This window comes from Parasteatoda tepidariorum, chromosome 1 (genome assembly GCF_982258835.1).
Source record: "Parasteatoda tepidariorum strain Cologne lab strain chromosome 1, Ptep-v5.0, whole genome shotgun sequence".
Lineage (NCBI taxonomy): Eukaryota > Metazoa > Arthropoda > Arachnida > Araneae > Theridiidae > Parasteatoda > Parasteatoda tepidariorum.
This window is the reverse complement of record NC_141755.1, coordinates 42,886,713-42,904,801: the sequence shown is the minus strand read 5'-3', so window position 1 is coordinate 42,904,801 and position 18,089 is coordinate 42,886,713. Positions and strand designations below refer to the sequence as shown.

Sequence of the window (18,089 nt, the reverse complement as noted above, 5' to 3'; positions counted from 1 at the left end):
AGATCATAATCAATGCATCTCATACGCAAACAGCGAATCGTGATTCAAAAGACTCAATTAAAAGGATTTTTTTGTTTGAAGTAGCATATCTATTTTCTCTTTAGTCCACAATTAGAACAAATTATTTGTTGGTTCAGATTTAAATTGCATCTTACGTAACATTAGCAATCATTTTGAAAAGAAGCATATAAATACTCATCAATTTCTTTGAGAGATTCACAAGCGATTTGCAACCTGATTTCCTGATAGCTGGGTTACAATTCCTGACAGCAATAGGAGACAGGACAGATTCCTTCCATGGATAAGCGCAAGGCACTCATGCGCCTTGCCATATGGCTAGCCTTTATTCTTCGTAAGTACCAATATTAGCTTCCAATGTTGCGTTCTAGTTAAGTCTCAATGAATATATAGCAGATATTCTTTCAGTATTTTAAATCAGATATGCTCTTATTGTTAAGATATATTTCAACGGTAAAAAAAATCCTAGGAAAACTTTTACAAATAAGTTAAAACTCTTAAACGGCTTCAAATTAAGTATGTTTTGAACATCATGTTACAACTCCTTTTCTTCTTTTTTTTTAATGTTAGCAAGAAAAGGCTTAAAAGTTAATTCCTTCTAAGCTTTACATAAAATGGTGAAAAGGTTTAATAATCCGGTACCTTACATGAAAATAATATGAACACATTTTTGGATTTTGGAAATATTTGAGTTTGTAAGATGATGGAAAACTTCTGACGGTTGATAGTGTTTGAAAAAAGGCGTTCATTTTTTATATAAAAATTAATGGACAATTATTAATGAAACAAGAAATATTTTAAATTATTTTTAAGAACTTTCTTAGTTATGGAGAAAAGCTGGACAAAACCGATGAGGAGAACAAAACCGGGACCCGATTCTTTTAGCTAAGCTAATTGTTATCTTTTATCAGAAATCACATGAAACTAGTTAGAGATAGACACCATATTATTTAAAAATGAATGAAACTCAGTGTATACCAATTATTTATAAGCAGCATTTTTTTTAAAAAAGCAATGATTAGAAATAAATTCCTTTTTACTTTCCCGATTCTATCCTGTTGTTTCCAAATGTTTGAAGATTTATTTTCAGCAAATTAAACATCTGATGACGCCTCTTTTAGGCGTTATTTTAAATCATTAGAGCAGCTCTTACATCTCGTTTAAAATATTATAAGTCTTCTTTTCTGTTAAATAGACAGTCGGACAAAATCGGTTATGACTAGACTGAAACAAAATCCCAAGAAAGTATGACCCAACTTTAAAGGATAGGAAAAAAGGCTATCACTGCAAAGAGGCATGATCATAGTTATATTTGCGACTTCTGTTCAACTTCTAATTTGATTTATTTTATGTTTCAATTATAATTAATATAAAATTATTTAAGTTCCTTGATTTTAAAGAGCTTGAATGTTTCTCGGTGTAGAAAAATGTTTAGATTAATTTAATACTATAAACTGATATTTCAGTGAGGAAAATGAAAATTTGAATTTGAATAAAATTAAATTGTCGGAAACGAACTCAAAAAATATATAGATACAATTTAAAGGATTTGTTCATTTGAGCTAAGAAAAAAATATTGTAAAAGCTCGATATAACGATTTCGGCTTATTGCGTGGAAGAAGAATTATCATGAAAAAGCTAAAAGTAAAAATATAAAAATTACACATTTATCTTACTATACATAAAAATCTAATGATGGTGTGGCAGTTTTCTATTGTTGTCCGTGCATCTCTATTAGCCAAAAAATCACGTGGTGGGATCCAGTTTTTCTTCATTTATTTCCATATTGTTTTGGTTGTCATCAGCATAAAAATTAAAAAAAGGCATAAACGTATTGTTTTTCTTAATTTTTTGTATCCCTAATTTAAAGTTATTTTCCTGCACTGCTTACGTTTTTAACCCAAGAGTTTAAAACTAGGAGAATTGTTTATTATTATTATTATTATTATTATGTAAGTCTGCTCTACATTTTAAGATAAGGTTATTTAGAAAAATGATCCAATCTTATTAACCGTTTTATGATTATTACATTAATATACTGCTATAAATTACAGTTAAAGAAATCTGTCAAATGATTTAGAACTTTTTGATCAGCTTCATGCACAATGAGATGCAAGCAAAAATAGTATTTAATATATCCGTCCATTTGATAAGCGAAAATATTGAATGACGATAGTGAACTCATCAAATTTGTTTGAACAATATAATTTTATAATAATATTAATGTTATTTTATAAAAAGTACTTTTGTTCACCAGTAGATCTAAATATTTATAACATTAATCGATAATAATATTTGACGTGGGAAATGGAGGCACAAATGTAAGCAAACAGATTTCTTTTTTGGTACATATATGCTAACTAAATAATTTTAACTCTAGTATAAAAACTTGTTTTCTGACAAGAAACAGCAATTAACGTGAAGCAATCATAGGGGCTGGTGAACGGCAGCGAAGAGGATGCTTAGCCCCTTAATAACAAATTTAAAAAAACATCCTAACCTTCCGCTACTGCGGCGAATAATTTATTTTTTTCTGTTGAAGGAGATACATTTTTATGTTGTTTAACTAAGCAGTATTGAACGAAAAAGGTAACGTTTTGCTTATAAAGCATACCTAAGTGGGCGCGACCACCTGCAAAGTTATTTTCCTCTTTTCAAAAGAAAATGTCTTCTGCTATTTTCAAGAATCTGCAGCAAATGTTTAAGTCTTTTTTTTTTTTTTTCGAAGGCTCAGTCGTGATATGAAATGAAGCTTTATTACGAATAATATACCATTTTCGTAACTGCTGTGGGTTTGCAACAGTTACTCATGAATGTTCGGTCAAGTTTAGCCTATCTAAAGCCAGCGCTGTCTATGTTAATTCTGAAAAGGGTGCAAAACGTCATTATGGAGAAAAGCCACAGTTTTTTTAAAAATGAAAAGTGTTTCTAGTCTAATTTTTTAACATTTAAAAGCATATTCCAGTGCTGCATTATCTGGGCTCATAAAAATTTGCAAACATTGAGCATAAGGAAGCGATTTTGATAATTCTCTTCTAGGGAGGGAAATGTCGCCAAATTGGCAATTTTTAAAGAACTTTATAACTTTTAAAACATTCTTCTTGAAAGTTTACTTCTAATGTCAACATTTAGTACTATAAATGACTTTAAAAGCTATTTCACTTATCTTGCTGTTTTAGCATTAAATGTGTGCATTTTATAATTACGACATGCTCACTATAATGACAATTCTATTTGCAATTATGAAATGACTTTGTAACGGATTATTGTTGCATTATTAAAATCTGGCATATCAAAAACGAGGAGGACAAGATTAAAATCATAAAAACATGTTAACTGTTGCAGGAGACTGTGAATGCCTTAATAGAAATTATTAGAAGCATTTTCAAATGAGAGCCAAAACCAAAATCAGAAAATGATTTTTTTAAGAAAAAGATTAAAACAAAAATATTGATTTAAATTTGCTTGGAACTTAAGCTATGTGATTCACTAATCAAAACTATTGAATTTTATTTTTAAAGAAACTGAATTTCAAAAAAAATAGTGTTAAAGCAAAAATATTGATTTAAATTTGATTAGAACTTAAGCTATACCATTCACCAATCAAAACTATTGAATTTTTTTCAAAAAAAGCATTAAAGCAAAAATGTTGATTTAAATTTGAATAGAACTTAAGCTATGCCATAAATTGCAAAAAATTTGGTAATTCCTAAACTTTATGTACACAATTGTAAATTTGTCACTTTCGTGAAATTAAATTTAATTAAATAATAATTTTACCCCTTAATGGTTGCATAATTTTGAAGAAAATGGTCACGAATGTGCCTATTTTTTTATTCAAGAAATTTATAAAACGGTAAAAGTATGTATAATATATGTAATCATTTTTAATTTTTGGGTTAATCTCAAACACAAATATTTGAGGAGTGACATGTAAAGATACATCTAGTTTAAGACTATTTCGAAACAAATTAGTCCCATAGTGAACTGATCGTTAAGACACGGTTCCCAGCAGATCACCGAAGTCAAGCATCACTGGCTGCGGACAGTGTGCGGGTGGGTGACCACTTGGCCTAGTCTGCGTATGGACCGAGGGTGTGCGGTATTGGTCCTCGTTAAACTGTGCTACCGTAAAGTTCTCGACTTCGCGTGCAGGTCGTTGGGCTTCCGAAGCGGGGTTGCCATCCCCTCTGCAGAGGATCAAAATTGTGATGGCATGTCTTCAGATCATCCTCAGGGATGTTTCCCAGACCGTCGCCAATAGCCCATTGTGCAGCTCTAGTGCGACGTAAATAAACTACAACTACAACAACCACATCAAAACAAATTACAAGGAATCTGGTTCTGCCAATTCATATATAGGATTCACCAACGAACCTGATTCTGGAAATAAGAAATAAATTGTTCTAATCTTTTTGGAACGTTACTTTTGAACACACCATCCCAGAAATATCGCGGGCACCAGAAATAAGAGCGAAATTTTACCCTGCGATTTTAACGGGAGGGAGAAGGAAATATTTAGGGGATCTCATCCCAGAGAAACATGGCTTAAAGATTCCCCTGTGGTTTGAAAACACATTTCTAAATCTTATACTATAATACGAGGAATGGTTGCCAAGTCGAAAATCGCCCCAGAATTAATAAACTCCGGTAAACTTGGGGGTCTGGGGTTTTTGGCCACGAGGAATCGATTGGCGCCGGTTTTGAAGCGCTACGGTCGAACAGTTCGGAGTTACAGATAGGATATTTTCAAACTTTATTGGTTCGCCATAATGGCTATAGATACTTTTCTCCACTCTTATAAATGTATGCTAATGCGAACCTTACAATTGGAATATTAATTTTCGACAACTTAAACCAATAATATACGAAGGAATTAATAATTTAATTGTAAGGTTCGCATTAGTTTACATTTATCAAAGTGGAGAAAAGTTTAACTTTTGTGTTAAAATCACCGTCAACAAAGTCCGACATTTCAACATTCGTCAGATTTCAAGCTACATTTTCAACATGCAGAACGCACCTCTACATGAAATTCTTCAAGGAGCCGGAGTTTTGGAACAACAAGCGATCAACTCAATTCTACCCGCAAATGGACAACTAGAAGATACCGTCATTGTCAGAATGCTTCTCCATTACGCCGATCAAGCTTACCCGACTGTCAAAGTTGCCGTATTTCACCCTGAATTTGTCGCACGCTTCTACGTTACAACAGCGGATGGCGCTTATGAAGGAATGGCTCTTCTCAACGATATCAGCGACCAGAACAAGGCTTCCAACTATCTATACGGCGTTCAACAAGGATTCGACGTGCTACTCATTCCCATTCACAAGAGAGCTCAAATGGATAGAGGCGAGCACTGGATGGTAGGAATTTACGAAGCAAGCTATGGAGAACGTCAACTATTAGTCTGCCATTCAGTCGACAACCCGCTGCCCATCGATGCTGTTTTGAGAAAAATACTGCGACACGTTTTGAATACCGTTGTTACGAATGAAAAGCTGAAAGGATGCATCGTGAAACCTCTCAACGCTTACAACCACCAAGATGACGCGTCTTCCTGTGGATTTTACATCGTCTTTTATACATCGTCTTTTTATACCTCTCTCATCGACGCCTTTTCCTGGACAAGAATTTTCAAGAAGCGGATGAACGGAAGCAAATTTACGAATTCGTTGTGAACAGTGTCTTTAATTGTATAATTTTTTGTTGTCAATTACATTTTATTTCCTATGACTTTTCAAACTTTACCTTTGTATAGAATAGTTCCCTTTCCAAACTTTGTTTAGATAGTTTTCTACTAAAATTAAAATTATTCACTTTACATATATGTACTAAAAGAAATTCTGTTTGTTAACGCTTGCGCCTCCACTTTCCACGCCCGAATACTATTATCTGTCAGTATTATGAATATTTACATCTACAGGTGAACTGAAGCAATTTTTCTAAGTAATTGCTTTTTGAAATAACATTTATATTGTTAAAACATTATATGGTATAACAAATTTGATCATTTTACAACCGTAATTTAATATTTTCGCTTACCAAACGGGCGAACATATTAAATACTATTTTTGCTTGCATTTCATTGTGTATGAAACTTATCGTTAGGCTCTAAATTAACAGATCTCTTTAACAATAATTTATAACAGTATATTAATGATATTTGCACGAAAATAATATCTGAAAGACGGTCACTCTTTTGCTTACGGCTGGAGCAACATGTGGACCATTGGTAATGGTACAACATGTTATACCTTAAGCAAAGGGTTAATAAGATTAGACCACCTTTCTAAATGGCTTTATCTTTTTAGCGCAGAATTACACTATAATAATAATAAAAAGAAAAATTCTCTTAGTTTTAAACTCTTGAATTAAGAGCGTAATAATAATAGTAGTACAAGAAAATAACTTCAAATTAGGGAGGCGAAAATATTAATAGAAAAACAATAAATTTATTTCATTATTAGACTTTTGTTAATATCATGCTGATGACAACCGAAACAATATGGAAATTGAATGAGGAAAATATGGATCCTAACCCGTGATTTTTCGGTCAATAAAAATAAACGGACAACAATGGAAAACTGCGATTAGATTTTTATATATAGTAAGAAATCTAAAAAACAAGTGTGGTTTTGATGGCCAAACTAAATATAAAACTCGCCACATATTTTTTTATTTTAATTCATAACTCTTATTTTTTGTATACATGAAAAATATATGAAATTGATATTTTTCAGCCTTATCGACTGTTCTGGCAAGACCATCAGAGCCTACTACGCAAACTCGGACGTACACTGATGAAAATGGAGACACAGTTTACGAAACTATAATTGAATACGATGAAGAGGATTCAGAAGGTTCTTCAAGTTCAAGACGTAGTTATAGTAGCACTAGTAGCTCGAGTGACTCTGGTGGCTCTCGTAGATCAAAGAGCTCCAGTAGTTTCAGTAGTTCTAGCAGTAGTAACAGCTTCGATGAAGAAGATTCAAGCAGTTCAAGAAATAAGGAGGTTTATAAAATTGGAGAAAAGGACACTTACATTTCAAGCTCTGGTAAAAGAGGAGATAGGATATCAGAGAGTGAAAGTTATAAGTCCTCTGATAAAGATGAACAAAGTAATAGTTCTCACTCGAGACACTCATCGAACAAGAAGAATGGTAGGAGCGAAACAGATTTCTCTGAAAATGGTAAAAGTAGACATTCAAGCAGTGCCAAAGAGAGTTCCCAATCAGAGGACGAAGAGGATCGAAAAAGCATGTCTCGCCACGAACACTCTTCAAGCAGAAACAAGAGCAAAAAAGAAGAACTTTTAAATGGAAGTGACGTATCAGGTATTAAAAAGGAAACAGGTCGATATGAAGAAAGAGATCAATCTATGCAAGAAAGAGATGAAAATAGTAGTTCTCATTCAAAGCATTCCTCCAGTAAACACAGCAGTCAGAAAGAAGAAGATGAGAGTGATATCAGAAATGGAGGGAAAACTAAGCATTCCAGTAGAAAGTCCAGTAGCAATAAATCGTCAAAAGAAATGGATGAAAAGGACAGTTCACATTCTAAGCATTCTTTAAGCAAACACAGCCATTCTTTGAAAAAGGACATCAATGATGAAAGTAATGTCAAGAAACATGATACTCATAAAGAAAAAGGTGGAAAAAATCATCAAAAAGGTGGAAAAGAATCAAGCAAGCACACCGATAAAAATCACAAAAAAAATCACAGTGAGTCCTCTGATAATAGTTTGGAAGAAAGTGAAAGCTCTTCGAGTAAACACCAAAAAAACAAGCATTCGTCCTCAAAAAAGCATACACATGATTCCGAGTCTGATGACAAAATTACGAAAACGCACAAGGACAAAAAGCCAAAGAAACCCGTTGATAATTCCCACGGTAAAGGGGATAAATCAGATCATGGTAAAGACAAGCCAGGACATCAGGGAGATCAACCAAAGGGCAAAGGAAATAAGCCTAAGCATGGACATGGAAAACCAGGATCCGACAGTATCACAGAAAAGCATCATAAAAAGACCCATGATGAATCTTCAGAAACTAGTTCAGATGAAAATGAAAGCTCTTCAAGTCAACATAAAAAGAGTAAACACTCTTCCACTAAAAAACACAAGCACGATTCTGAAACAGATGAAACAAAAAATAAACCGAAGGTTCCAGGCAAAGATCATGGTCATAAGGGACCTGGTGATCATCCTCATGGTAAAGGAGATAAGCCCGGCTCAGATCGTGATAAGCCAAGTCACTCAAAAGATCATCCCCATGGTAAGGGAAGTAAGCCCGGTAAAGATCACAACAAACCAAGTCATCCACACGGCAAAGGAGATAAGCCCGGCAAGGGTCATGATAAGCCAGGTCACCCAGGTGATCACCCGCATGAAGGAAATAAGCCAGAACATGATCATGGTAAGCCCGGTCACAAAGGTGGACACCCAGGCGATAAGGGAAATAAACCTCATCACGGACATGGTAAACCAGGATTCGGCAGCAACACAGAAAAGCATCATAAAAAGACCCATGATGAATCTTCAGAAACTAGTTCAGATGAAAATGAGAGTTCTTCAAGTCACCATAAAAAGAGTAAGCATTCTTCTACTCGAAAACATAAACACGATTCAGAATCAGATGATTCAAAAACTAAACCTAAAAGTCCAGGCAAGGATCATGATCATAAAGGTCCTAAGGGTCACCCTCATGACAAAGGTGATAAACCTAACCACGGTAAAGATAAGCCAGGTCATCCAATTGATCATCCCCATGATAAAGGAAATAAGCCGGGAAAAGATCACAACAAACCAGGCCATGGCAAGCCAGGACATTCAGATCATCATCCACATGGAAAAGGAGAGAAACCAGGTTCGCATCCTGATAAACCAGGACATGGAAAAGATCACCCCCATGGTAAGGGAGACAAACCCGGGAAAGATCATGACAAACCAGGTCATCCGCATGGAAAAGGAGATAAACGTGGGCATGATCATAATAAACCTGGTCAGCCAAAAGATCACCCTCATGGTAAAGGAAACAAGCCTAAGCATGGACATGGTAAACCAGGATCTGGAGGCATCACAGAAAAACATCATAAAAAGACCCATGATGAATCTTCAGAAACTAGTTCAGAAGAGGATGAAAGTTCTTCAAGTCACCATAAAAAGAGTAAGCACTCTTCCACTCGAAAACACAAACACGATTCTGAAGCAGATGACTCAAAAAATAAGCCGAAGGTTCCAGGAAAAGATCACGGTCATAAGGGGCCAGGTGGCCGACCTCATGGTAAAGGAGATAAGCCTGGTTCTCATCCTGATAAACCAGGACATGGGAAAGATCACCCTCATGGTAAAGGAAACAAACCTGGGAAAGATCATGACAAACCAGGTCATCCACATGGAAAAGGAGATAAGCCTGAGCATGATCATAATAAACCAGGTCATCCAAATGATCACCCTCATGGTAAAGGAAAAAAGCCTAAGCATGGACATGGTAAACCAGGATCCGGAGGCATCACAGAAAAACATCATAAAAAGACCCATGATGAATCTTCAGAAACTAGTTCAGAAGAAGATGAAAGTTCTTCAAGCCACCATAAAAAGAGTAAGCACTCTTCCACTCGAAAACACAAACACGATTCTGAAACAGGTGATTCAAAAAATAAGCCGAAGCATCCAGGAAAAGACCACGGTCATAAGGGGCCAGGTGGTCGACCTCATGGTAAAGGAGATAAGCCTGGTTCTCATCCTGATAAACCAGGACATGGGAAAGATCACCCTCATGGTAAAGGAAACAAACCCGGGAAAGATCATAACAAACCAGGTCATCCACATGGAAAAGGAGATAAGCCTGAACATAATAAACCTGGTCACCCAAAAGATCACCCTCATGGTAAAGGAAATAAACCTCATCACGGACATGGTAAACCAGGATCCGGAGGCATCGCAGAAAAACATCATAAAAAGACCCATGATGAATCTTCAGAAACTAGTTCAGAAGAAGATGAAAGTTCTTCAAGCCACCATAAAAAGAATAAGCACTCTTCCACTCGAAAACACAAACACGATTCTGAAACGGATGATTCAAAAAATAAACCGAAGCATCCAGGCAAAGACCAAGGTCATAAGAGGCCAGGTGGTCGACCTGGTAAAGGGGATAAACCAAGTTCGCATCCTGATAAACCAGGACATGGAAAAGATCACCCCCATGGTAAGGGAAACAAACCCGGGAAAGATCATGACAAACCAGGTCATCCACATGGAAGAGGAGATAAGCCTGAGCATGACCATAATAAACCTGGTCATCCAAATGATCACCCTCATGGTAAAGGAAATAAACCTCATCACGGACATGGTAAACCAGGATCCGGAAGCATCACAGAAAAACATCATAAAAAGACCCATGATGAATCTTCAGAAACTAGTTCAGAAGAAGATGAAAGTTCTTCAAGCCACCATAAAAAGAATAAGCACTCTTCCACTCGAAAACACAAATACGATTCGAAAACGGATGATTCAAAACACAAACCAAAAAGCCCAGGAAAAGACCACGGTCATAAGAGGCCAGGTGGTCGACCTCATGGTAAAGGGGATAAACCAGGTTCGCATCCTGATAAACCAGGACATGGGAAAGATCACCCCCATGGTAAAGGAAACAAACCCGGGAAAGATCATGATAAACCAGGTCATCCACATGGAAAAGGAGATAAGCCTGAACATAATAAACCTGGTCACCCAAAAGATCACCCTCATGGTAAAGGAAATAAATCTCATCACGGACATGGTAAACCAGGATCCGGAGGCATCACAGAAAAACATCATAAAGAGACCCATGATGAATCTTCAGAAACTAGTTCAGAAGAAGATGAAAGTTCTTCAAGCCACCATAAAAAGAATAAGCACTCTTCCACTCGAAAACTCAAACACGATTCGGAAACGGATGATTCAAAACACAAACCGAAAAGTCCAGGAAAAGACCACGGTCATAAGAGGCCAGGTGGTCGACCTCATGGTAAAGGGGATAAACCAGGTTCGCATCCTGATAAACCAGGACATGGGAAAGATCACCCCCACGGTAAAGGAAACAAACCCGGGAAAGATCATGACAAACCAGGTCATCCACATGGAAAAGGAGATAAGCCTGAACATAATAAACCTGGTCACCCAAAAGATCACCCTCATGGTAAAGGAAATAAACCTCGTCACGGACATGGTAAACCAGGATCCGGAGGCATCACAGAAAAACATCATAAAAAGACCCATGATGAATCTTCAGAAACTAGTTCAGAAGAAGATGAAAGTTCTTCAAGCCACCATAAAAAGAATAAGCACTCTTCCTCTCGAAAACACAAACACGATTCGGAAACGGATGATTCAAAACACAAACCGAAAAGTCCAGGAAAAGACCATGGTCATAAGAGGCCAGGTGGTCGACCTCATGGTAAAGGGGATAAACCAGATTCGCATCCAGATAAACCAGGACATGGAAAAGATCACCCCCATGGTAAAGGAAGCAAACCCGGGAGAGATCATGACAAACCAGATCATCCACATGGAAAAGGAGATAAGCCAAAACATGGTAAAAACAAACCAGGCCTTCCCATTGTTCTTCCCGTTGGTACAGGAAATAAGCCAGGACATGATCATGATAAGCCAAGGTATGATAGTACTGAAGAAGAACATAATAAGAAAACTTATGATGAATCTTCTGTAACTAGTTCAGAAGAAGATGAAAGATATTCGAGTGAACGTAAATCAAGAAAACATTCGACTACAAGAAAAGAGTTGAATGACTCTAGTTCTGAGGAAGATTTTGATGTTGACAGGAATGAGCGTGTAAGGGGAAAGAAAGGGAAGTATGGAGATATTCGAAGTTCAAAGCGAAGAACTAATAAACACAATGACTTTGATGAATATTCTTCTATTGAAAGTTCGGAGGAAGAAGATTCTTTTAATGAAAGAAGCTCCAGAAAACACAAACATAGATCAAACTATGAAGATGAATCGAGTGAAACAAATGACAGGCACGGTAAGGGACGCAAACCTAAATGCAGCAGACGTAAGGAATCACGGGGACATGGCAATAATAATTTCTCCGGTGGTAGATCACGTGGTAAGAAGCATCACACCAAGAAACCTAAGAATGGTAAAACTTCTGAAACAGATTCTTCGGAATTCATCAATAAAAATATTGACAATGAATTTGAAAGCTCTGAATTGTTTTCCTCTGATGAGGAAAGTTCCAGACAATCCAGCCGCATCCACAGGGAAAGATCAGATTCATCTTCATTTGAAGAAGATGATTTTTCCGATCAAGATTCTTTAAATGGCAAGCCAATTTGGAGCGAACGCCAACATTCGTATTCCAGTCATTCTCATAACGGAGAAGAAACATCGGAGGAAAGTGCCTCTTCAAGAAGTTCCGATAGTGATAACGATACCTCTTACTATAGAAGAAGACAATCTGGAAGACGCGATACCGATCGGGAATATGACGATACTGAATTCGAGGAGACATTTACAAATGATGATGATTTTGAAAATGAAGGTTCTCCATTCAGTTGGATATATAAAACTTTTGAAAGTACTGAGTCCCAAGATACTGAATCCGATTCGATATACACATCTGATGAGGAATTTGAATCACAAGATAGGGATTTTGAAGAGAGAATTCCAAATGATGAAAGTTATGACGAAAATAACTCCAGAGGTAAAAGACCAGGACATAAAACTAAGCGCGAATCCATACCTGAAAATTCGTATGAAAATGGTGACGATAATGATGTAATCTATATTGAAAATGATGAAAATGATACTTCTAACGAGGAAAACTTTAATGAAAAAAAGATTTATGAATACGACGACGAGGGAGCGGATGATGTAGAAACTAGTGATTCGAACGGAAGTCGCCCTATTTACAAATATGAAAAATCAGGTGACAGTGAAAATGGTAAAATTGGAGATCGAATCAAATTACCCATTGCAAAAGGTTCTAATGGTAAATATCATTATGTAGAGGAGGATGATTCAGAAGACTCCGAAAAAGACATTGTTAAGACAAATGTTAGTGTAGAAGAAGATAATAAAATTATTCCTGAACACATAAGGGGATGGAACAAAAAGCATTATGGCGAGAAAAGTATTGATACTTACTACTCGTGGATAACTGAGCATAAAATTCGTTATGAGGACGTAAGTACTTACATAAAAGATTTAACATTTAAAGAGGCCATTTCTTCGGAAAAAATAGAACAATTCTATAAATTGTTGGGATTTTATCCAGATTCTGAGAGTTTATTTAATTTCGTTAAGCATTGTCATAAATATCCTGAAAGGCCAAGCAATTACGAACACAATTTTCAGTACAGCCTAAACGAATATTTCTTCTCTAGTTCTAAAACGGTTTCAAAGAGTGTGTATTCACTCTATAATAAAAACCTGTTTTCCAAGAAAAAATTTATTAATAATTCACAATATGAATTTAAACGTAAGTTTTTAACACCTTTATCATTCGATGAATTGAAGACTTCAGAAAGATACAAACATATCTACTACATATTGTTTGGGTTTTATGCAAATTCCCAGAATATTTTTGACTTTACGAGATATTGCCATCAGTTTCCCACACAACCTGACAATTATTTAGATAACTTCTCAAATTCTATCGAAAATGTTCTCAGCAAGGAAGATCAGGAAGTATCTGATGAACATTATGAACATTTTAACAACAAGTTGTTTAAAGGTACAAGATCTGACTTCCATAGCACTTACGAAAATAGGCGAACATTTATTATAAATAAAACCTATAAAGACATTCAAGGCAAAGAATACTCAGATCAGTTTTCCCACCTATTTGGACTGTATCCGAAATCAGAGAGCCTCTTTAATTTTATTCTATTTTGTCACAAATTCCCAAACAAGCCAGACAATTATTATAAAAATTTCCAAAATTGTATGAATTATGTTGTTAGTTCCAAATCGAATGAGATCACAAAGGAAATCTATGAAAGGTTCAATGAAAACCTATACAGCATTAAAACGAAGTACAATAAAAGGACAACTTACAAAGAGAGGTACAGCTTTATACGAAAATTGAGTTACAAAGAAGTGATCCAGAGAAAATACTACATTAAGTTCTACAATCTCTTCGGTTATTATCCACTAAACAAGAGTTTATTTAACTTCACCAAAAAAATTCACAGCTACAAGAAAAAGCCTAAAAATTACGAGACGGGTTTTTCAAAATGTCGGAAAGAGTTTAAAAACTCCAAATCACTGAAAGTAACGGAGCATTTATTAAAGACATTCAGGAAGTATGTTTCGACTTCATCAGAAGGTGAAAATGTTGAAGAAGACCACGAAAACGACAAAGATAATCATACTAATGCGGAGGAGACCACAAAACCGGAAGAGGAACATGAAGACAAAGAACGGGAAGATAATAAGGAAGAAACTATTGAAAAAGACACCTCGGTCAGGAAAGATAGTGATTATGTGTACAAATATTCAAATGGATGGAACAAAAAGAATTATGGTGGAAAAAATAGAAAATATTATGTACACTTGACAACTAAAAAAGTAAAATATGAAGTAGTATACAAATTTATGAAGACCCTTACTTTTGAAAACATCAAATCGACGAAAATTATTAAAAAGTTCTTCGAATTGTTGGGATATTACCCGGAGTCTAAAAGTTTGTTTGATTTTACTAAATACTGCCATAAAACTTCAAAGAAACCCAGAAATTATGAAGCAAATTTTCAATATTGTTTGAATATTCATTTCTCTTCGGGATCACGTGAAGTTTCAAAAGATTTGTATAAGCTGTACAAGAAAAATTTGAACTCCAAGGAGAGGTACATCAACAACTCTCAGTATAGTTACAAACGAACATTTTTACGCAGCTTAAGCTATGATAAACTCAAGAGTTCTGAGCATGCGAGAAATATGTTTTATGTATTATTTGGTTTCCATGCCGAAACAAGGCAAATGTTTCATTTCACCAGATACTGCCATCATTACAAGAAACAACCAGATAACTACAGCGACAACTTCTTCAAAGTCATTGGTAATATTGTAAGCAAAAAATCCCGCAAAGTTACAGATACGTTGTACCGTCAATTTAATAAAAAGCTGTTTGCTAAGCGCACGTCCAGCCGAATACTAAGCACTTACGACAACAGGCGAGACTTCATTAAAGATATTACTTACAAAAACTGCCAAACAAAAGAGAATTCCGACAAATTTTTCAAATTGTTTGGAATTGAAGTTAAATCAGAAAGCATATTTGAATTTATCAAATATTGCCACAGTTTTCAGATAAAACCAGAAAACTATTTCATAAACTTCCAGAATAGCATTAATGAGATTTTTGACACAAAAATTACTACCCTCACCAAGGACTTTTATGTGAAATATAGTACCAATTTGTTTAACATAAATATAAAGTATAAGAGCAATGCATCATACAGTGAAAGGTACAGGTTCTTAAGTAAGTTGTCTTATACAAATGTTCTACAAAAGATGCTATACACCAAGTTTTATCAACTTTTCGGATACTATCCCATTACAAGCAGTTTGTTTAAATTCACTAAACACGCACACGGTTCCAAAAAGCAACCTAAAAACTACAAAAAAGGATTTTCAAAGGCTTGGAATCTTTACAAAAAATCGAATTCAATAAAGATCACAGATAAACTGTACAAGACATATGAAAAGTATGTGTCAGAAAGTAGCAGCAGAAGAGAGACTGATCATGAAAATCATAAGAGCCCAAAATCACACCATGGTGGCTCAAAATCCCACCATAGAGGGGACTCAAAATCAAAAGAGGCGATTGGATTCGGGGAACGTGTCACTTTCAAACAAACAAGAGGGTGGAATAAAAAACGCTATGCGGGAAAAGTAAACTCTCATTTTTATACTTGGATAACAAAGAATAAAATAAAATACACTGACGTTCATAAATTTTTGAAAAAAATAACATTCAGCGCTGTGAAAACTACTAAAAACCTACACAAGTTCTTCAAATTATTAGGACTTTATCCAGAAACTGAAAGTTTTTTCAATTTCGTTAAAAAATGCCATCAATATCCTGAGCAGCCCAGTAACTATGTCGTCAATTTCCAGAATATTATCAATCTGCACTTCGCGTCTGGATCCCGTGAAGTTGGCAGCGATCTTTTTACAAAGTATGAAAAGAATTTGCATTCAAAAGAGATTTACATAAACAATTCCGAATACTTGGAAAAACGTTACTTCTTAAGAGATGTCTCATACGATAAACTAAAGGATTCGGAGAACTACTGGAACTTTTACTATGTTGTTTTCGGATTTTATCCCGAAACTAAAGAGATTTTTGACTTCACTAAATACTGCCATCACTTTGAGAAAAAACCAGACAGATTTGCAGAAAATTTCCATAGTACTATCCGTAAATTCCGTAGTTCGAAGCGTGTGACCGACAAGCTATATCAACACTTCCACAAAAACTTATATTCTCGATCAAATTTCGGATACTCTTTGGACTATACAGGAAGGTATGAGTTCTTAAAAACTCTTACGTTTAAAAACGCTTTAAGTCAAGAGCATCGAAATGTATTCCATTACCTTTTTGGAGTGCAAGTAGAAGATGAAAGCCTATTTAAGTTCATTAAGTGGTGTCATCGGTATAAAACAAAACCGGCCAATTATTACCTTAATTTCTTTAAATGCCTTCACAAACATCAGGCATCAGGTTCAAAAACAGTTAGTTCTGACTTATATAAGTTATTTGAAAATAATCTCGGCGCTAGTGGTGGTGAAGGCGTAGATGAAGATTCTAGCGGTGGACATAAGAAGAAAGATTTGGGACACTTGCCAAAACTTGGATTATTACATGATAAGTATGGTAGAGAAGAAAAACATGGAGGTGGAGAAAGACATGGAGATGGTGGTGGACATAGAAATAGTTGGTCTTGGAGGAGTGGAGGAGGACACAAGGAAGAGGGTGGTCATGGTCATAAAGGACATAAAGAAGGAGGTGGAGAAAGACACGGAAGTAGTGAAAGACATGGAGATGATGGAGGACATAGAAATAGTTGGTCTTGGAGGAGTGGAGGAGGACACAAGGAAGAGGGTGGTCATGGTCATAAAGAACATAAAGAAGGAGGTGGAGAAAGACACGGAAGCAGTGAAAGACATGGAGATGGTGGAGGACATAGAAATAGTTGGTCATGGAAGAGTGGAGGAGGACACAAGGAAGAGGGTGGTCATGGTTATGAAGGACATAAAGAAGGAGGTAGCCATGGTCATAAAAGTTGGTCGTGGAGAATTTAAATAGCCGAACATGTACAAGGATATAATAAATAAAATTAAACAAAACATGTATCGTAAAACACTTTTATGGAACAATTTTGTGATTAGTAAAAACTTTTCTATTAGCAGAAAATGTAGCAATACAGATCTGTGTTCAGTCTTATGTATAATCAGTATGATTTGCAGTGGTGATGGTGCTGAGTGTAAATTATTATACATCTTCAAATCTTTATGCAATAAAGTATCATTATAACTATCTAACAGCAGTTTAACTTTATTTCCCCATCTATCTCACAACTCAGAAGCATTTATATCATTAAAAATACTAATTTCATGTTAATATATAACTTTTAAGCAAATTTTTTCTTTCATTATATAATAACGAAGGGATCGAACAAATATTATGTGAGTGGAGCCATATAAATACGTTTTTGAAAAAATTTTGGAGATACAACTTTGCTTAAAACAAAATTTACGTTTTAATTCATTTTCTAAAATTTTGAGCTAAAAATCTCAATCAGATACACATATTTTAGACAGAACCATATGAATTATTCAACTTTTACAGAAAAGTATCTAATCAGATACCGACTAAACTAGTTGCAATCATCGTCTTTTATGACTTATTGTCTTCGACTCGTTATGAAGCCAATTCTTCTCTATTCAGTCTTAGTATATTTGATTATAGAAGAAAATCTTATCTTGTATGACTTATTGCCTTCGACCCCTTATGAAACCAGTTCTTCTCTATTCAGTCTTAGCACATTTGATTACAAA

General features: G+C 35.3%; 1 protein-coding gene across 1 annotated transcript; it reads left to right on the top strand.

The window, feature by feature from the left end:
• The first annotated feature begins 218 nt into the window (after positions 1-218).
• LOC122270479 (uncharacterized) lies at positions 219-17,573 on the top strand. Its single transcript, XM_071179931.2, has 2 exons — positions 219-352; positions 6,763-17,573. Exons 1-2 carry the CDS (start codon positions 298-300, stop codon positions 17,331-17,333), a joined length of 10,626 nt encoding a protein of 3,541 aa, XP_071036032.2. The 5' UTR covers positions 219-297; the 3' UTR covers positions 17,334-17,573.
• The last annotated feature ends 516 nt before the right edge of the window (positions 17,574-18,089 follow it).

Excerpts from the sequence above, each read along its gene's own strand:
- LOC122270479 (XM_071179931.2), top strand. The coding sequence starts at position 298 with ATGGATAAGCGCAAGGCACTCATGCGCCTTGCCATATGGCTAGCCTTT. Across the intron at positions 353-6,762 it reads ATGGCTAGCCTTTATTCTTC|CCTTATCGACTGTTCTGGCA; the intron begins GTAAGTACCAAT and ends GATATTTTTCAG.